A 20,184-nucleotide genomic window follows, 5' to 3' on the forward strand; every position below is an offset into this window, starting at 1 on the left:
AGATGATGCACCTACTTCCTGTGGTCAGCGTGATGTCACTTCCTCATTGTGGCTTTCAGCTTTAATGACGCTCAAACTGAACCTCAACTTCACACTTTGTCCAGTCCCACAGTGTAATTGTGATGATGAAATGTTTCACAACCTGAGAAGAAGAAGAAGAGGAAGTTGAATGTGTGAAGTTTGATCCTTAAGATCAATGTTGGCTGTAATTGTTTTCTTAAGTCAGTGTTGATCAGAACACAGACAGGATTCACGGTGATGTTTGACACGTGAACAGACAGTGAAGAGTCAAAGTTGTCGTCTTGATTTGCTGCAGTTTGGTGATCCTGTAGCAGCTGGGAAACAGCACAGAGAAGATGAGGTTAAAGCAGGTGAGGAACTTTGCTTCCTCGTTGTGACTTTGTCTTCCTGAGAACTGAAGGGAGGTGTTTCCATGAGAATGTGGGCACAGCAGCAGAAGACGTCTGGTGCTTTGACCCTCTAATGATGACCAGATGAACATGAGAACCACGCGAGGCTCACAGGAACAGACAGTCCACACTTTATTAGGACATCAGATGGTAACACGTGACAGTATGGTACACCAGTGAACAGGAGGTTAATGTGGTAATGAGCATTTACTAACTGCTCCTTATGACTCATTTCTGTTAAAGGTTGACATCACTGACACAGCTATAAAGATGGCCGACCCATACGAGCGCTGCTATCTTGTTCTGGTGACATCATCTGGAGCCAGAGTCTGTGCAGCAGTGATCAGGGGGCGGAGCTGTGGTATTGAGTTCCTGCTCATACACCTGTCTGAGCCAATCAGGAGCAGCTCTCTGCTGTCAATCATTACATTCCAGCCCCTTTTCGCAGCATCACATCAGAAGAATGGACTTCAACAGTGAGATACAAACTACTTAAAATGACAGAAACCATCTTTGAGAAAAATCTGTTTGACTTACCTTGAGTTTGAGATACCCCTTTCGACCGATGGGCTTTTTGTCTGTGGAGCAGTTGTGGATCAGCGGTTAGGGTGTCGGACCAGTAACCGGTGGATCGCTGGTTCGATTCCCCGTCCCGGTGTCCGTGGCTGAGGTACCCTTGAGCAAGGTACCTAACCCCCACTGCTCCCCGGGCGCTGCACGCGGTCGCCCACTGCCCCGGGTTTGCTGTGTGTGTGTGCACGTCACTTGGGTGGGTTAAATGCAGAGAACAAATTTCGTTGGAGTGAGTTCCCTCCAATGACAAAATATGTCACTTTAACTTAACTTAACTTTAACTTTAACTTACATGGAGGGGGAGGGATTTTTGAGCTGTACTGCAGACAGCCACCAGGGGGCCATCCAGATGTTTAGGCTTCACTTTTGCAAGCTCTTGTGTCACCCATCTTAATATGCAGCTGAAGTGTTGGCCTCATATTTACATTGAGTGATTGTGTGGGTTTGAAGGTGGATTCAGATGTTGAAGACTGATGGTTTAACAGCACAGCAACACCCAGTGGCAGACTTCACACACTCATTTGTAACTTCAGGGTCAGTATGTGCTGCAGGATGAAAAAGTGCCTCCAGCTTTTCATGTTCTTCTTTTTTATTTTTTGGAAACTTCAGAATTTCAGGTGTGAAATCACAGCAGAGTTTTGACTGGTTTACATTCATATCACTGTGGCTGCATGAATACAGTAGCATAATATTTATTCTGTTAATCTGATGAAGTCTGATTTGTTACATTCAGAACTTAAATACCAATACAAGAATTTGTGCGCATTTGAAATGTGTTTCACTTGAAAAGTCTAAAATACTGTGTAATCTTTTCATATTTTTAAACACTGCTACACTAACTGCGTATGGAAATGATGCTAGATAATTCAAGACTTCCTCACCTTTGGATGCAACCAATCCTGATATGTTTAAAATGACTTTAAAGGGAAATAAGTTATCTGAAAACGTGGTGGACCTGGAGGTCAAGGCTTAAGGTCTGAGACAGTAAAAGAGTCTCGTAAAGAGTTCGTTTTAAAGTGCCACCCTGTCGTCAAACTCGCACAGATAGTTCATGGTCCGATCGCAGTAGTGGTCCCACCAGTCGCCATCGTCTGACGACATTGCCACACAGTTCTCCCGCCTGCCTCCGTCCGGCTGGCTGGACAGGAAGTGTTTGCGCCACTGAAAGTACGACACCCGCGTCCCATCATCGAACAGGTACATGCCTTCAGACCGCAGGTCGTTGATGCCCAGCCAGACGGGCCAGTTCCCGGGGTGGAAGAACGACTTGACGTAGTCGGCGAGGGCCTCCTGCTCCTTGCGGTCTCGGGGCATCGCCATGCGGCCGCCACGTTCCAAGCACTTCCTGGACGCTCCGGCGTAGTCTTCATAGCTGTTGTACACAAGATAACATTTGTATCCTATCCTGCGTCCCTTCTGGCAACCTGAGAAGCAGAGAAAAACAAGACAGGTTCTTCGCCACACGTTTAGAAAATTCATTTTATCAGTTCGCTGTCATTGTATCAAAAAACCACAAATGGATTTAAAACTGTGCGCAACATATTTTTGGCCACTTTATCACACACATTATCCCTTTATGCAGCAAAAGGAAAAAAAAAATATAATAGTGAAAAGATTGAAACAAAATTTTCAAGTTATGAACCATAAAACCAAAACAATGAGCTGAAAGATGCTAAAACAGAGAAGAAGAACTCTTCTCTGAGAATTTGTCACTATTTGGAACAACAACAACTTTTCTTCTTCATGTCATTTTGCAGAAATACTGTCCGGGTCTGTTCCTGGGAACTTTTTCAAGAAGCTATCCTTCCAATAAGGAGCTCTGCCAGCTGCCACAGGTTGGATAATAACTAGACAGAAACGGTTGCAGAAATGATTTCTTCACGCAGCAACATTACACACCGAGACAACCAGCAGCTGTCGGTAATTTCTGGATGCTGTATTGTTTAATTCACACAACAGTATTGTTTACTTCACACAACAGTGTGTCACATGGACTGAGGTAATACTGAACCTGTTGTTCTGTGTACAAACGTAAGAGAGAAGAAGTTATTGGACCTAAAAGTGTTATTGATCTTTAATGTCACCCTGACTGGAGCACTTAGGTCCGTCAGTGCTCTTCATCTCAAAGGCTTCACATGTCTTCAGTCTGACAGACTGCAAAACAGAAAGACCATCTCTCTTTTCAACCACTTGTCTCTGTTGTCTTTTCAAACACAACCGACACAGCAGAGATCCAACTCTGATACCTTCCAGTCTTCCTGTCTCCTTGCGGTTGTCCTTGCTGTGCTGGTAGACCTCCCGGATGCTGTCCTCCAGCTCCCCGACTTTAGCTGCCATGTTAGCAAACAACAAAGACAAGGAGCCATGACAGTCAGCACAAGGCGTCGTTCTCTTGACTGTTCAAGTTAAAGGACCACAGCAAGGAGCGAAACCCTGCCTGTCTCAAGACTTGTGGAAAGAAACATTGATCAGAAGACTATGTGTAACTGGTCAACTCAGATGATGTGTGGGACAAAGTGCTCGTCTTACCGTCCATTCTGGACAGACGGTCTATCAGCTGGCTGACTTTAACATCCAGAGTGTAGTGACCGACATTCAGCTTGTGGATCGCCTGGTCCATGCCAGCTAGTCTGGACACTGAGGAACACAAAGGGATAAGAAGAAGAACAGGAAAGAGAATGCAGATGTGGTGAAATATGAAATATTACTGCGCCTCATCTGTGTTTCACAGTTATTAGGTCAGACTAATATATGATGCAGATACTTTCCACAGGGATGTCATGGTGGCTGTCTATTTGAACCTGAACTGGACATGAAGAGACTCACAGACGTAGTTGTATGAGTTTTCAAAGTCTGACACTGGGCTGGTTGGCTCCGGTTCAGGCTCTGGAAGGATATCAGGAACGTCCCCTCTCGCCTTCTTCACCTCTGGCAGGGATGCCTGATACAAAGAGAGAGTGAGACAAATCATCACGTCAACCTTTCCCAGATGCTGCGTCTACCACATTTAGCTTCTGTTAGCTTCTTTGCTCCTTTGCTTCTTTGGTCGATGAGGTGAAACACAAACCAGCTTCCTCACAACCAAATCAAAAACGAGCTCATTAGGGTTGTATCCAAAATCTGAATCACCTCCCTGTGCACATCTGGACACGTTCAAATCAAACTTGGTCAACTTTGCCAACAATTTCAGTTTTATCAACATTATTAAACAAGTTGGACTCAGCTCAGTTTATTCCTTTTAGATTTAGAAGCTTTATGGGTAAAATCTGTTCTCATACTGCTCTGAAAAAGCCTTTCAGGATCACTGAAGCACCAGCAAACAAAATGGTTGTGGAATATTCAGCCTCATGAGTTGAAGAGTTCTTCACAGTGGAAATAAATGTTTAACATACTATGTTTGCCGTCAAAGAAATCTGTTCATATGGATCAACTCTTTAAAGGTGTTTTATCTTAAAGTATCAGCAGATGAAAACCTGGCAGCTGGACCTGCTCCTTATCAGTCTTACCACCGCACTATGTGTTATCTTTAACGTGAATAAAGTGGCGTAATGACTGGCAGTTCAATTCAGCTCAATTCGGTATCTTTTTCAAGCTGATTTATTTGCACTTGATGTTGACGATCTTCTGCTTGCTTCAGCTCCACCTGAGTCGCTCCTACACCAACACTGTTGTTTACAGCCAAACGGGCTTACAACACTAACTGCCGCATGTCCAGTGACACAGATGTTGTTTAACTGAGTCCACGCTTCAGTAATAAAAAGACAGGGCTGACCTGTGTTGGTGTGGAGGCGGCCATTCCTGCGGGGACGCACAGACCCAGAGCGCACCAGCACATGAGAGCGAGCGGAGGGGCAGCCGGTCCCATGTCCCGATCCCTCAACACTGCTGTTACTGCAGCTACAAACTCGGAGTCTCTCGGTCTCTCCCTTCTTTCACTCCTCTCGGTCCTCGTCCTTCCCTCACAGACGTAATCCAGGACTCGGGAACATCAGCAGGAATGAGAAACTTGAATGAGAGCTGGTGAGCACACCCCCTCCTCCTGTAAAAGAAACACACACCGCGTATCGAAAGAAGAAACCCTAAAAGTCCGGATCACATCCCAGTCGTCCGCCTGCTGCTGTCTCTCCTGTCTCTGCGCTGTGCACGACGTGTCGGCTTTCCTGCCAAACAACAGGAAAGCTCTTTGTTTGTGCTCCCACCTCCCATTTCCACTCTTTGTGTGAACCCTGCAGTTTCACACAAACATCACAGGTCTGCGTCCCGTGGAAACCACGCAGCTTCAGACTGCTAATTCAGAAAAACAGGATCGTCCCCAGCTGTGTGATGATGCATGTTACAGCTCATTCACTGGGGTGTTTTTTAATGATTAGCCTGAATTAGCTTGAGGGGTGGGAGAGTTTACATGCTTTTCGTTTTCACATTCACAATTTCCACACCGTGTGACCTAATAAAGGATCATCTTATCTTATCTTATCTTATCTTATCTTATCTTATCTTATCTTATCTTAGCCTATGGAGTTCCTCAGTTGTCATGGAGACCTGTCATCTGCTGACATCTGTCACTGTTATAAGTTAATCTATGGTACAAGAGAATTTAGCTTGTGAGTTCATGCTTGACCTTGGAAATAATAGTTTGACAGGCTACATTTTCTAAGGTCAAAGAGCTGAGTGGCTGATGTACAGTTTGTATGTTGTTTTAACCGCTTTAATGTTTGTGTCAGGCTTCAATGTTGGCTGCTGCAGCGAGAAACACTGCATGCCTGTGCACATGAGTAAACTGTGGTCATAAATTCACACACACACACACACACACACACACAGTCACACATAGACACACATCCTTTTTTATTAATTTGGCTAAATGCCAGCTCTGCTCGCCAAGCTTTTTGAGTGTAATCAAATTAATCAGTGGTCAGAGAAATATGGAGTTATGAATCTGTTCTGGGGAAATGATGGCATAAAAAGAAAAGAGAAAGACCTTGAGTGTGTGTGTGTGTGAGTGTGTGAGTGTGAGCGTGTGTGAGTGTATGTGTGAGTGTGTGTGTGTGTGTGGGTGGGTGGGTGTGTGTGTGTGTGTGGGTGGGTGCTGCAGGAGGTATGCCAGTTAAAATGCCACAAGAATCCGGCAGAGTTTCCAGGGAAGGAGACTGAGGCAGGGTTCTGGGGTCTGGAGACTGGGAGGAGGAGCTCCGGCAGCGACTGGGACTGTGAGCCTTTAGCAAAGAGGGACACATGTGTTTGAGTGTGTGTGTGTGTGTGTGTGCAGGACGGCTGCACTTGTGCAGCTGTTCCAGTGCATGACGGGGTCCAAAGCTTCAGACTTCTTCCAGACTTGGGTTTGGATTCAAGCAAGTAGTTGGAAGAAAAGGGAGCCCTGATAAAAGTGTTTATCCTTGTTTTGACCTCAGTGATTCTGACTGACTTCCCCATAAAATTACCAAGTTTTACCATCTGTTTTCTTTGTCTTATGGGACAGTAAATTTGGTATTTATGGGGGGAAATGCAATGTGAATTTATCACTTTTGTCACGTTTAATAAACCATATAATTAATCATAAAAATAATTGCAGGTTGTAGACTTTTCCCATTCTTTGCTTGCTCGCCTTGGGATATCCCATCAGCCTGAAGACTTGCAGATGACCCAGTCAACCTTCTCAGGCCTGCACTCAGCATCTGCCGCTATCAGACCAGTTCTGTTTGCTTTGAAAAGGGAGCCAATGGTTTTATTTCAGTTTATATTTATCTTCTTCTACAGGCTGCCTTATTAGACTGCCAGAGGTAAGGTTATACAATAACGGTCCTGTTCCTGCTGTAAGTTCAAAGTCGTGCGATGATTTTCATTCAGCTAAGGATTTGTTGTAAAAACTTGATGAGAGGGAACACAAAGCAGCCATTCAGAAAGTGATGGTGCTGGGTGGTGCTGCAGGAAGGTGGCTGGACCCGACAGAAGTGCCTTAGTCCAATGAGGGATGATGAACACAAACATACAGTACCTTTAAAACCAACACTGACAGATGATGGTTTTAGGTTTAATCTGTTAAGGCTATTTTGCTCTGATGTGAAATATCTTCTCTGTTTTAAGGTGTCAAATTCTTAATATTTGATGCTAAAGCCACACTGTAAATCACTGTTCAGCTGAAAGGGGCTTAAAATCATGATAGGAGGCCAAATGGTGAGAGTGAATGTTTGTCTGCTTCCATAACAATGTGAGGCTTAAGGCCATATTAAACAAAAAAATGTTTTCACCACTTTTACTTTAAATTAAAGCAAAAACGAAAAATTAAATTTGCACAGATGTTAAAACCAATGTGGAGGAGTCTCCATGGTAAATACGTAGCTTCTTTCTGAATGCAGTTAGCTTAGCATAAGGACTGGAAACAGGGGTAAACCAAAGGCCTGGTAAAGGCCCAGTAAAATCACAACAGTTCTAGATGTCACACGTCGGATGTTTGCTTTGCCATCTAAACTGGAATTTAAGACAATAACAGGACGTCGACACCATGGAATTCTTGTTCTCACAGGAAAAATAAAACATCACAGTGAGAGCGGTGGATTGGACCAAATCAGTTTGTCAATAAAACATTTGACTCACATCTCGGCCTGCAGCAACATACATGATGCATGAAACTGTAATGCTCTTCCTTCCTTAAATACACACTGCAGACTGGCTGCCTTGCACCCGAGGGAGACGGCGGAACGAGGTCTGGTGATTCTAAACTGGGCCTATTTGTCTGACTGAACAGCACAAAGTTTCCGCTGAGCACCGGACAACCTTCCCTCCTCCTTTCCTAAATGGTATTTTGGATCTGGTAGAAATTACAGTTGGAGGAACTGATGTCATGGAGCCGAAAGGCAGGTCAACAGGAATGCAAACAGGCAAGCAAACAATCTCAGCGTCAAACATGGAAATAAAAACCTCAATCACTCTGAAGCGAAAGCATAACCGCCTTAACTTCAGTTGTTCTTATAAAGTGAATTCAAATCCACTACGGACTGAGGCTGCATCTGTAACCACAACAGACACTCCTGTAGTGACTTCCTCTTTCCCTCTGAGGAGAAATTTAGCAGGCTGTATGAATGTGGCTTTCATTAAAATTGAAAAATATAATTTGTGGGTGTACTTTAAAAGAAAAAAGCAAGGGAAAAAAAGCTGTAAAACAGTACTTTGAGTTACACAGGAATGTTGTTTGTGTCCAAAAACTTTTTTAAAAACCCCTCTGTTTTGTACAAAACAGAAAAGTACAAGAAACAGGTTTGACTTATTTATTTACTTCCTTCAAATCTGTGATCCCAAAATGCATGAATGCAATGTACATGTATAACATAAAATACAAGCAGATAAATATAAAATTCAGTAAAATAGTACTCTAGTCATGTAAACTGGATTTTGAGTCTATGACACAAGTGGTACAAATCACTACATGCCCGACTATTTGCCAGAAACTCGTCTCATTTTGCTTATAAATGCACACTAGCCTTACTCAGCACTAGTTCGAGGTCACAGGTGACAGGTGGGAGGGGTGAGGTGTCAAGGAAGGGTTGGCAGGAAGCTGAACCCATACGGAACACCTGTAACAAGTTCAGCGGCGCTCCAGACATACCGACGAGGAGTTTTCCATGACACAGTTTGAGCTTTCCACTCTGTTCCTTTTTGTTTTGAATGCCAGGGAGGACAACAGTCTGGATTCCACTTTTTGAAAGCCACCATCTAAGTCAGTGAATGCGTGAAAGTTGGAAACACATTCTGTTAAATTCCTGTGAAGTGATGCAATGGTAAAACTCCATGATGTTCCAGGTATTCCGTAAGCAAAAGGAACGTCGCCTGTAATAATTGCACTACGTGGGAAAGGACTCCAGTACTGAGCACTACTTTAGCTCCAACACCCTTAGATTTATAGGAATATATAGCGTAAATATAAATAAAAGCACATTAGAGAGCAAAATCTTCATAACAAAAAAGGGTCATTTGACATGGTACAATACATGTTGCTAGATTAGTGTTCAAAACCTGCATGTGAAGGCAGCAAAGTCACGCGATTACTGTGCATTCACACCACAAGCAACGTGATCAATAGGGCAGCTAATAAAATTGTTGTATGAGAAATGGAACAGTGATTGGCCAATAGATGGCTTCCACATTACTTTATTCACCTGCCAGTTAGAATGTGTTTTCATATACCTTTGCACTTCTTTTCATGGTAAAAGTGATGACAGAACTATCTTTAGGGAGCAGCTGTAGCTAAGACCAACAGTTGCCTCTTAATTAATTTTACTTAGTGTTTCCTGCTTTATTCAGTTCCACATTATCGTGGCTAGCTGGCCATGGTGACTAAACGCTTTACCATTACGAAAGGAAGCAACAAAGCAGGTGACTGACTACATGATGTGGTAAAACCGGTAGAAGTCAGCTAGCAACACATGCCCCACTTACTCCACTCACTTCAAGTGTCTCAGGTCCACAACATCTACACTCACTCACACCATTTGCCTTGGTTTATCACAGCTGCATCATGCCCATCAAAGTCCCACTCCAGCTAAGAATGTTAATGCAGCTGGGAGCAGTTTGTAAACTCACACAGTTCAGGACTTTAATTACAGCAATAACCGCTTGGCTAACAATTGGATAAATGCATCTCATGCCACAATCAAATTCCAGCAGGGCATTGATCCTTTCTTTCCTCTGTGATATTTCTTATCTGTTGCACATGAACTGTGTGTGTGATCTGACTTGTGTAACCTTTAAACCAAGCTGATTGCAGTGTGAATGCACAGTCGGAGAGTACATGCAGTCTTGTGAGGTTCCTGCTCACGCTGCACTTAGCTTAGCAAGAAATTCAACCCAGTGAGGAGAAGGGAGTTTGTGTAGTGGGGCAAAACCAAGCAGTGAGATAATGTCTTAAGAAGCTGCTGAAGGTAATTACAAGAACATAATGTGGTCATTTGAAAGCCTGGTGTTTGTTAAATCTAGACGTGGATGTCTGTAGTCATGGCAGTGTGGTTCTTCTTTAGAGTGATGATGAGAATGATCCATTCAGAGCGGTGACTGGTCTCAGCTGTGGTTTACCAGTTGTCTAGGAAGTCGAATCCAGTCTTCAGGATACTGCTGCTTGTGTTGAACTGAGGGTGGGAGAGATTGTGTTGCACACTGTTAAAGCCTGGAGACACAGTCCAGCACATTATGACAACATATTTTGATTTTTTTTGGACTCTTGTACTTCATATGATATGAAGTACTGATATTGGACTAATTAGGTTTTACTTATTTTAATGTATTTATCTAATGGAGTTCTTACAGTGGATTTACTGTATCAGTATTGTCTGAATTTCTGCCTTGAATAGTGTCCATTAAGTCAACATAAACAAGAAAATGGACCAAAATTAAGCAACAATGCATGTTGTTTTTCCTTCATGTGGACCAAGTGAGTCGAACTACAGAGCTGAAAGTGGCTTTTTAAAGCTCAGAACGATTGTTACTGTGGGCCCATACATACTGAGCAAAACAAGTTGATCTCAAAGCATGTCGCATGTATGGCCACATCCTGTCACAGCAGGTGTCCAACCTTTATTTTCTCTGTAGTCATACGGAATGCGATTTAACCAAAGCAAACGTTGTACTTAGAAAATGTGCTCATGCCACAACTGATTTCTCACCTGGGCAAAAGTGGGGCTAGTGGATGAACCTTCCTCCCCTTTGTCTTTCTCCACACTGGTGGAGCTGCTGGAGGGCTTGGAGATAATGCTGGAGGAGAACATTTCATCCATGGTGTTGCTGACTGATGGCAGGGTGCTCTGAGATCGCTCCCAGCCTGCAACTGTCGAGGACACACTGACTGGGGGGGCTGGGTTTGACGAGATGGAGATGGACGCTGGTGTTGCACTAACAGCGGTGGGGACGGGGGGGTGGGGAGCAGGAGGTTTGGGTGCTCGCTGCTTCGTGGACTTGGTAGGAGCTGGAGGGTGGGGGTCTGCGGTCTCAGGCTCCTTGGAGGGGACAGAGGTCTCCTGTAGAAAAATGATCACATTTACTGTTGGCATTTTCACCATAACTGTGAATTAAGATCGGATTTTTACAACATATTTTAAAGGTAACTTAGTACAGTAAATATTACAAGAGGTGTTTCCTTTGGGTTCCTTGTATCAGCCCAGCAACTGCATAGAGTTGAAGCTGTACAATGGAAAATTATAGCAACGACAAATGTGCAGGAAAGCAGAAAAGGAGAACAACAAAATACAGAAAAACAGTTTAGCCATCAATGTTTTCTCATTGCAAGTTGGCTGCATTCACCGCCTGCTTCTCTGACAGGCTTCACAAATCTCAGCTTCTGGCGAGACTCTATTTAGGGATGCACAGCTCCATAAGCCAAGTGACAAGTGTTGGGGTGGGAACTTGCTTTCAAGCTGTTGTTTGTTAGAAACTGCACAGATCAGAAATGTGATGCTTGTGCCAAAATAAACGTACAAAAACATCTGGCAGCCATTTTGAACTGATAACGCGACGAGACGGTGAGAAACGCTGATAGATTTCAGAGCTTACTTGTCGGAGGTAGGAGGGGAGGGATTTCTCTCCTTTCTCGAGGGATTTGATCTGGCTGGGGGTCAGAGATTGGAAGTCAGCTTGCTCTCCCTCCAGCCTGGACCTCTCTGCGCTGATCTTCCAGAAAGATGACTCTTCCTCAGGCCGCCGTCCCTCGCTGACAGACACCTTCACAATCACACAACAATAAGTTTCATTTAATCTCAAGCTTAGTCTCCATCCCAAAGGCTTGAAGGCTGCTTTGACACATTTCACATTTCAGACCAAAGCTTAATTACTTAGGCATGACTGACATTCATTCTTATGTTTGGACACAAAGGTTTAACCTCACTTGTCTCCAACCAAGATACACAAACTACAACAACCACAGTGCACTCCGAACATACCTTGGTTCCTGGTGCACTCTTGCCAGTCTGACTTGAATGAGGGACCTTTACAGCCTTTGCGTCTGCCTGCGAGCTGGAGATCCCCTGGTCTGCAGAGCCTGATGTCAAACTGAATTCCAACTGGCTCTGAAAGACGGGAGCAAAGTTTACAGTGATGTCTCACCATGATGTGAGTACGTCAGAGGTAAACATCGGGTCTTAATATCATGTGACTGTGTTTAAAGACAAGATAAAAATAAGCTCATCAGCTAACTTATATCTAAAATTTATAGGTCTTAAAATGATAAGCGAATGGCCAGTTGTAAGCTATCATTTAAGTTAATAGCCAAATAAACACTGATACTAAAATTCAGTGTATTTGCTCATTTTGTGATTATTGCAGCTGAAAGTGGATTTGAAGGTCTGTATAAATAATATAAATATAAATAAAATAGGCCATCTGAAGATGTCACAGTGGGCTCTGGGACACGATGACAGACATTTCTCACTTGTTTTTGGACTCTTTAAAGACAAATCAATAACTGCAATACCATAACATTGTGCCAAATTTCCTTCCAGAGTGACTTGAGTCAATATGAATGGTTTTACCTTTGTTTCCCATGAAAAGGGGGCAGAGTGCTCGTCCTGCCAGGTGATATCCTAAGCGGGAACACACAGTGTAGTTACAATTTCAACAAACACACTCTCCTTCAAAGACAGCTCGTAACGTTGCTATATATAATACAACGCATACATTATTTAAGGTTTCTGCTTTTTACAGCATAACGAGAGAAGCCAACCTCATGTGTTCACGGAGACTTTGTTTTCAATAAATTATTAAGGCTACTTAGCTCATCTGTTCCTGACGGTTGGATGCTAGCTTACGTATCAGGCAGACGGTGACGTTTACCAACATATTTCAACGGCTACGTGGCTAGTTAGCAACAATAGCAGCTGGAGCTTTTCTGGCCTCCAGAAACACTCACAAAGCCATCCAACATCAATTAAAATGTGGTTTAGGTACCTCTTCCCCGAAGTGAACTATTTTCTGACCCGTCTGAATGAGCAGTTTAGGATAACAGACCACTTCTTCACGGTCGACTCTGTGCATAGCGTATCGGGCTCGGATGTGGGGATCCATCATCCCGTTGTCGATAGCGTTGTCTTGCTCTTCCGGCGTCATTTTCTCCCATGACGAGCCGTGCTTGGCTTTGATTTTCTCCCGCTCCTGCATTATCTTCTTAGCCATGGAGTTGATGGAGGAGAAGTAATCGAACTTCTTCTGCTCCATCCTGTGGGCGTCGAGCCCCGCCATAGTTGCGGCGGCCATCTTTAGCTGCTACCAGCTGTTGTTGTCATTGTCAGGAAGAGGAAACTGTGTGGGCGGTGGGCGGGGCGTCACTCCCGCTCCGTGTGAGTTAATGCCGCCATCTTGTGGTGTCCCTCAGCGGTTCAGTCGGGCGAGATTGTGGCTACTGCACCACAAGATTTTAGCACAGGGAGGTAGTACATGTTTTAATTCGATAGAGCAACATTCATGTTGTGTTAGTTCTGTTTGCGGAAAATATCTGCCTCTGTAGTTATGATTCAATGTTCATCAGAAACATTTATGCTTCTTCTTTGAAAAGAGTTGCCCACTGCGGCCGGAAAAGTTGTGGATAAACAATGTGAAACTCCCTGGCTGAGAAGGCTGGCAAAGTAAGCACAGAGTTGCCTATCAGCTGACATGGAAAAATCTAACATTCATTTGTAGTCAACTGACTCCTTTTAGTGTGTCATTAACTTATGAAAAAATATCTGGCCTTCATCTTTCTTTCGTCATCAGTTTTAGCTTAAAACATCCTGCTGCTGAACACAGGGATGATGGAGGTGGTGAGATTAAACCATAACGTAAATTTCCAACATGTAACATTGGTCCTCTGATGTTACATGTTTTAAAAGAAATTGTTGTTGATCCATGTTTTTCTGCATCTAAATTAGAGATTTACAGCAGGCTATATGTAATTATAGTGATACCCAGAAGCAGAAATCACAAATTATGCATGAGTCTAATGATAATAGAAAGAACAGAGATGCAGTTTAATGTTTTCAAACCCATTTTAATAAATAAATGTGCCTCATGATTTATTTTTAACAACCAATTACAAACACAAGGTAGACCAACATCCAGTCATAGATACAAAATAGGAAAAAACAAATTATTTATAATTTAAATATCTACGGTTAGATAATCCATGCCCCCAAAATTTAGCAATATTGGAGAAGCTTAAAAATAAAAATCACATTTATGAGGCAAAGTAGCGTAAACAGCCCTTACACATTGCTTTAGAGCAAAAAAGAGCTTTCAAAATGGCTTTCAGCCAACGCGACAGAGTCCCCGAGGCATCTGCAGCCAAGTCCAGCTGCAGAGTCAGGTCCCTCTGACGTTCAGCCCATGCAGTCACAGACCATGTCAGAATGACTGCAAAAACCAGCAATCACAATTACCAGTGTGACTGTGCTCAATACGACAAGACAACAAGACAGAAAGAAACAACCCCCCCACAAAACTCAGCTACTTTTGTCCTGCTCTTTGTAAAAGTTTTTGAACTTCATTTTCAGGATTTTTTTAAGCATCGCATAAATAAATAACTCTTAGTGTGAAACATGTGGGCCATGATATTCTGGAGATTTAGCCCCATTTGTCACATCTGCCAACCTGTGTTCTCGGTTACTAAACTGGATCTAAATGTCATTCTTCAGGCTGTGCTCTGACCGGCATCAGGGAGGCCGAAATTCTCATTTTTCATTGAACTGTCACCATTTACATGTGGGTGAATGGCAAAAGCAGTGGACGGCACTGTTTTTGAGCGCCGTTTGCGTGAGCGATAACACAGCAGGTAGAAGATCTCGGCCACGTTGAGAAGAAGAGAGACGCAGGACACCACAAGCATGAAGATGATGAAGATGGTCTTCTCCGTGGGTCGAGACATGTAGCACTCTACAGTGAAGGGACAAGGGGCTCGGGAGCAGACCACCTGCGGGTTCATGACGAACCCATAGAGGTAATACTGACCCACAATGAACGCTACCTCCAGAACGATTCTGGAAATGATGGAGGTCATGTAGGTTCCCAGCAGGTTGCCTTTAATCTCAATGTGGCCTTTCTCGTCAGTGTACTTGGGAACTTTGACGATTTCACTTTTGGAGTGGGACTGCATGTATTGTCTCATCTTATTTTCTTTGTGGATAACATGGAAGACGTGACCGAGGTAGATGAGAGTCGGTGTCGAGACGAAGATGATCTGGAGGACCCAGAAGCGAATGTGTGAGATTGGGAAGGCGTGGTCATAGCAGACGTTCTTGCAACCAGGCTGTTTGGTGTTACAGACCATATTGGACTGTTCATCTCCCCACACCTGTAATGTTCAGAGGAGGAATTAATATCATTGCATAGGTACAGAAAATGGACTGAGTGCTAATGCTGATAATGTAAATCCATTATGTCTGTAAGTGTGACTCTTTAAAGGATAAGCAGTCATAACAGAACATGAAGAATGAACAATTTTAAACAAGATAAATAAGTTATACATGTTTCAGTATAACTTGAAAATCTTAATACAATCAGAAAATCTCATAATTTGTTGTCAAGCAGAATCCTGTTCTCACAGCTGTGTGGAGCTCCACTGTGGCCACTAGGGGGCGTTATTTCACATGAAAGCTTTCAACATGTCAGAGTCAAAAGTCAGGTAAAAAGCTACAAAAACCTAAAGTATGAAGAAACAGCAGGAGACCTTATCTGCTCCAGCCCCGAGGATCATGATCCTGAAGATGAAAAGCACACTGAGCCAGACCTTCCCGATGACGGAGGAGTGGGACTGGACCTTATCCAGCAGAGAGGACAGAAAACCCCACTCGCCCATGGTGTCAGATCTGATGAGGAAAACCAAAAGGAATTAATAATCTAGACATTCATTTGTTAATTGTGAAACCTCCCATTTATCATTACACAAGTGAGTTATAATATTTCAGGCATCTACAAGCTGAAGACTCTGGTCAGAAGTATGTTTCCTCCAGTATTGTACATAAGTGCAGTTTTGTAGCATGTAGTAGGTGCTGTAGTTGACACGATGACTTATTATTCAGAATCAGAAATACTTTATTGATCCCTGGGGGAAATTGGGCAGCAAAGATGTTTGAACCTCATCAGCAATGGCAGAAAGTCTGTGTTGGAGACAATCACATGCAGTAAAATCCTAATCTAATGTGTGGAGTGTTCAGAACATAAAGAGCGTTCAGGAGCAGAAAAATCCGTTACATAAGGAACACTTAACTGAAGCTGTCTTACTGCACGTCATTGGATGTATTGATAGGAGAGGAATTTACATTCCACAGATGTGTCTGTGAGCCATAACTGCTTTATGCATAAATATAAATTTTCCACGAGAAGAAAATGTAGTGCGTTTACAGTCAATACTAACTTAATTTAGAAAAGCTTAAAATAAAATCTGATGCATGTAGGCATTGCTAAGAGTCCTGAATGTGTAGAAATATACAGATAATACAGATTTTTATCCTTGGATGGATGATGAACAGCACATCGGTCTGAATGGTCAGACGGTCTGTACTTTTTTTTTAGCTGACACAAACTAATACTAACGTGTGCACAGTCAGGGTAAGAATGTACTCATCCTACATCCATCTTTTATATTTACCTTTATGAATACCTGGTTGAGTTTGCTTTTTTTCTTATTCCAAAGTTAAATTTAACTTTGAACGACAAGGTCTTTTTTTTCTTTATTTTTTTTCCCCAGTGTTTTTAAAAATGTAAAAGGTGTAATCCTTACCTTTGAATTTGAAGGGCCTCCGCTCAGCGAAACACTCCAGTCACTAACGGTGCAGCTTGAATAACAGAGAGAGCGAGAGAGCTGGGCACCAATTCAAACCCGTCTGCAATGCCTTGAACTTTAGATCAAGTGAAATTGTGCAACAGTGTGAGCTGTCACGTTGTCATGACTTCTGGAAATGATAAAATCCCAAGTGGACAATTTTGGGCTGAGCACTGGCCAGACAGTACAAACTTGTAAATGATTGTCAGGGCTATAAATCAAATTCTTCTGATTGAGTGTGTTTTTTTTTCCTACAGCTGATTTCTGTGATTATTATCACTGTGTGGCTTTTGTACTGATGTTATTTTAGATTAAAATTATATATGGCAACACAAATAAATGAATGAAATCCCCTCGATCTGCTTCTCTTTAACTTTATGTATTCTCTAGGGTTCATCAGGTATGTCTCTACAAAGTGAGAGGAGGCACAATAACATGAACACCTGTACAGACTAATGCAATCAGGTGCAATAACCCTGAATGGACCCTACGTGAGGACTGAACAGTCGTGTTCATGTTTTGTTGAGACTGTGTCAACAGAAAGTTTTTTTCTTTTGTTCATGCTGTGTGATTTGAACAAATGGAGCAAATCTAATATTCTAAGCTTCACAAAGATGCTTTTGTTGTAGGGATTTTGCATTGAATTGAAATATGTTAAGCGGGTCCTCGTGATTTTTTTTGTGTAGCCCCTGTGGTTTTTATGGATATATTTGATCCCCTCAGTAAGTCACACTTTGTTTTTTGGTCTTTATGTTGTTCATTTCATACACACTTTTTAAAACTCATTCAAACCCTTCTTTAATCAGTGGTGGTAGCTAATATCTGTCACCGCTCCCTACTATGAAGATATAACACGCATACACTATAGAGTTTCAGTGATTAATCGGTGAGTCCCTCATCGGACACATGCGTCTTCATTGTCCAAAACCTTTTAGTGACGATAAACTGAATGTCTTTGCATTGTGGACTGCTGGTTGGATTTGAAAATGTCACCTCATTAATAAAGTCACGAAAGTATTTTTTTTTAAATCCAACTTTAATCATTCATTCAAAACAACACACCATACAAAAACATCTCTACTATGTAATAGTAGAAACAACAGTAGTCTTCGCCACAATCATCATCAGCATCATCTTCACAAAATTATTTCAAGTCCAAGATAACATGGCAATAAGTTAATGGACACATTCAATAACCGGGCAAATTCAAAATTCAGGGGCGTAGCACAAGACTCTGGACACTGTTCATGCATGTTCTCAGTCCCCTTTCCCCCCCTTGTCCTACGCCCCTGCTCATAGATTAACAAGTGAGCATCGAAGAACATAAATACATTATCAATATTGCACACTTTTCATTATTAGATTTCCCATGAAAGAATACAAAATAAATGTAAAACTCCAGAGATGTGGCACTATGATATATTTTCTCACGATACAACGATACAGCTTTTTCTTGATGTTCTGTCATGGTTTTTACACCACATTGTATGAACTCTTCATTACAGTCTCTCAGACGTATCTGAAAGAGGAACTGTGGGAGGAGGAATGCTTTAATGACCACTCAGCAGTCGTTTCTCCTCTTTGGCTCCATCCAGACTTCCACCGATGCTCCGGCTGTTGTCCAGCTCCATGTTCATCTTGTTCTGCTTGAGTGCGTCCTCCACAGTCGGCCAACTGGGAACCAGCAGAGTGGCAGGGTTTTCCGCTGAATTGATCTTGTGAGGGCGAGGCCTGGACCCACATTTGACTCTGGTACAAAGCAGGTAGAAGACCTCGATGACGTTGAGAAACAGGGAGACGCAGGCCACCACCAGCATAAAGATGATGAAGATGGTCTTCTCTGTGGGCCGGGACATGTAGCACTCCACAGTGAAGGGACAGGGCTTCTTAGAGCAGGGGAACATGGGGACCATGATGAAGCCGTACAGGTAGTACTGGCCCAAGATGAAGGCACCCTCAATGACGATCTTGAACACCAGCTGGGTCAGGTAGCTCCCCAGCAGGTTCCCCTTGATCTTCACCTTTCCCTTATCATCCGTGTATTTGGGCATTTTGAGCAGCTGGTTCCCCCCGGGGCTCGAGAGCTGCTCCCTCAGCTTGTTCTCCTTGTGGATGACGTGCATGGCGTGGCCCAGATAGACGAGCGTTGGCGTGGAGACAAAGATGATCTGGAGGACCCAGAAGCGGATGTGCGAAATGGGGAAGGTCCAGTCGTAGCAGACGTTCTCACAACCAGGTTGTTGAGTGTTACAGACGAAACCTGACTGCTCATCACCCCAGACGCTCTCAGCACCCGCACCCAAAACCATGATCCTGAACAGGAACAAGACGCTCATCCAGATCTTCCCAATGACCGTGGAGTGGGACTGGACCTTGTCCAGCAATGATGACAGGAATCCCCAGTCGCCCATCTTTGTAGGTGATGTATTCCGTTAGTGATCTGTGATACAAAGATGATAGGAGATACTATGAAAAAACTAACTTCTGACCTTGCTTTTAGAGACTGTACACCACACCTGAAATATTAACTGAAACACTAACCGCAACTTCAACAATCAATATGCTGCCGTCTAATAATAATAATAATAATAATAATAATAAATAATTATTTCAGGTATCTCATGAACCCTGTGATCGTTGCTCAGTATTGTCCTAAAATCATAACTGATCAGTGTTTCGAAGGGATGAATCAGTATAAAGCACGAGGCAAAAGTGGGCTGAGACAGCTATAAACTATGAAAGAAAAGAAAAGAAAAGAAGGAAGGAATGACATTAATATTCAAAAGTAGAGAAAAATCCACCACTTTCTTACAAAGATATGAATAGAAATAAAGAAATTCAGTTTCTTTTTCAATTCTTTTTCAATTTCTATTATTTGTTTTTATCTTTACGAATATGAACAGTAACTCATGATCAGTTACTTGTAGCAGAGAAGAATAACGGATGCATCTTACCTGCTGACCTGGTCAGGAAAGACTGTCTGTGACTCGCAGAGATCGTTAACTTAGAGGTTGGACCTTGGAGTTCTGGGCTGGCTGAGGACGGCACGGCTGATGAAGGACAACATTACGCAAGCCACATCTGGCTTTAATGTCACGTTGTACCCGTCAGCAGAAGAGAGCAGCTTGTGAAAAGTTGTAGAAAGACGAGAGACCTCAAGGGTGTAATAATTGACAGATTCAGTATCACAGTCTCTCTCTTTCTTTCAAATGACCTTGGATGTTTGAAAATAAACTTTCAAATAATCATAAAATTGTGTAACCAGAAAGCGAGTGAAGCTGCTGCTCAAATAGTCTGCACGTATTTGGGGTTATGAATGATAAAAAGCTGCATGTTGTAAGCTGCGAAAAAGTTGCATGTAAAAAGTTCTCCCATCTGGGGCCAATTAATGCAGAGTCAAACTGAGGTATTTTGGTGGTGCTTTTAAAGGGACAG

The 20,184-nt window shown here is 42.8% G+C and overlaps 4 protein-coding genes across 4 annotated transcripts; all 4 read right to left on the reverse strand.

The window, feature by feature from the left end:
* Positions 1–1,554: 1,554 nt before the first annotated feature.
* clec11a (C-type lectin domain containing 11A) lies at positions 1,555–5,324 on the reverse strand. The gene is made up of 5 exons (XM_046372821.1): positions 4,756–5,324; positions 3,810–3,924; positions 3,513–3,620; positions 3,230–3,313; positions 1,555–2,407 (listed from the first exon to the last, which is right to left on the reverse strand). The coding sequence occupies exons 1-5, from the start codon at positions 4,846–4,848 to the stop codon at positions 1,995–1,997; spliced, it is 813 nt and encodes a 270-aa protein (XP_046228777.1). The 5' UTR covers positions 4,849–5,324; the 3' UTR covers positions 1,555–1,994.
* A 2,907-nt stretch (positions 5,325–8,231) lies between these two features.
* Positions 8,232–13,263, reverse strand: c19h1orf198 (chromosome 19 C1orf198 homolog). The gene is made up of 6 exons (XM_046372801.1): positions 12,906–13,263; positions 12,491–12,541; positions 11,903–12,028; positions 11,517–11,684; positions 10,634–10,984; positions 8,232–10,099 (listed from the first exon to the last, which is right to left on the reverse strand). Exons 1-6 carry the CDS (start codon positions 13,209–13,211, stop codon positions 10,043–10,045), a joined length of 1,059 nt encoding a protein of 352 aa, XP_046228757.1. The 5' UTR covers positions 13,212–13,263; the 3' UTR covers positions 8,232–10,042.
* Positions 13,264–13,965: 702 nt separating this feature from the next.
* LOC124050355 (gap junction Cx32.2 protein-like) lies at positions 13,966–16,862 on the reverse strand. Its single transcript, XM_046372823.1, has 3 exons — positions 16,708–16,862; positions 15,655–15,793; positions 13,966–15,279 (listed from the first exon to the last, which is right to left on the reverse strand). The coding sequence occupies exons 2-3, from the start codon at positions 15,781–15,783 to the stop codon at positions 14,620–14,622; spliced, it is 789 nt and encodes a 262-aa protein (XP_046228779.1). The 5' UTR covers positions 15,784–15,793; positions 16,708–16,862; the 3' UTR covers positions 13,966–14,619.
* An 891-nt stretch (positions 16,863–17,753) lies between these two features.
* Positions 17,754–19,855, reverse strand: gja13.2 (gap junction protein alpha 13.2). The gene is made up of 2 exons (XM_046372820.1): positions 19,704–19,855; positions 17,754–19,189 (listed from the first exon to the last, which is right to left on the reverse strand). Exon 2 carries the CDS (start codon positions 19,158–19,160, stop codon positions 18,300–18,302), a length of 861 nt encoding a protein of 286 aa, XP_046228776.1. The 5' UTR covers positions 19,161–19,189; positions 19,704–19,855; the 3' UTR covers positions 17,754–18,299.
* Between the last annotated feature and the right edge of the window lie 329 nt (positions 19,856–20,184).

The sequence above is a fragment of the Scatophagus argus genome, chromosome 19 (genome assembly GCF_020382885.2).
Source record: "Scatophagus argus isolate fScaArg1 chromosome 19, fScaArg1.pri, whole genome shotgun sequence".
Lineage (NCBI taxonomy): Eukaryota > Metazoa > Chordata > Actinopteri > Scatophagidae > Scatophagus > Scatophagus argus.

Coding starts and splice junctions, on each gene's coding strand:
- c19h1orf198 (XM_046372801.1), bottom strand. CDS start 13,211: ATGGCCGCCGCAACTATGGCGGGGCTCGACGCCCACAGGATGGAGCAG. Junction 11,685..11,902: donor AGAGTGCACCAGGAACCAAG/GTATGTTCGGAG, acceptor GTGATTGTGAAG/GTGTCTGTCAGCGAGGGACG. Junction 10,100..10,633: donor CTAGCCCCACTTTTGCCCAG/GTGAGAAATCAG, acceptor TCCCACCCTCAG/TTCAACACAAGCAGCAGTAT.
- clec11a (XM_046372821.1), bottom strand. CDS start 4,848: ATGGGACCGGCTGCCCCTCCGCTCGCTCTCATGTGCTGGTGCGCTCTG. Junction 3,925..4,755: donor CCGCCTCCACACCAACACAG/GTCAGCCCTGTC, acceptor TCTTTGTATCAG/GCATCCCTGCCAGAGGTGAA. Junction 2,408..3,229: donor GGAGACAGGAAGACTGGAAG/GTATCAGAGTTG, acceptor TCTGCTTCTCAG/GTTGCCAGAAGGGACGCAGG.
- LOC124050355 (XM_046372823.1), bottom strand. CDS start 15,783: ATGGGCGAGTGGGGTTTTCTGTCCTCTCTGCTGGATAAGGTCCAGTCC. Junction 15,280..15,654: donor TCGGGGCTGGAGCAGATAAG/GTCTCCTGCTGT, acceptor TGAACATTACAG/GTGTGGGGAGATGAACAGTC.
- gja13.2 (XM_046372820.1), bottom strand. CDS start 19,160: ATGGGCGACTGGGGATTCCTGTCATCATTGCTGGACAAGGTCCAGTCC.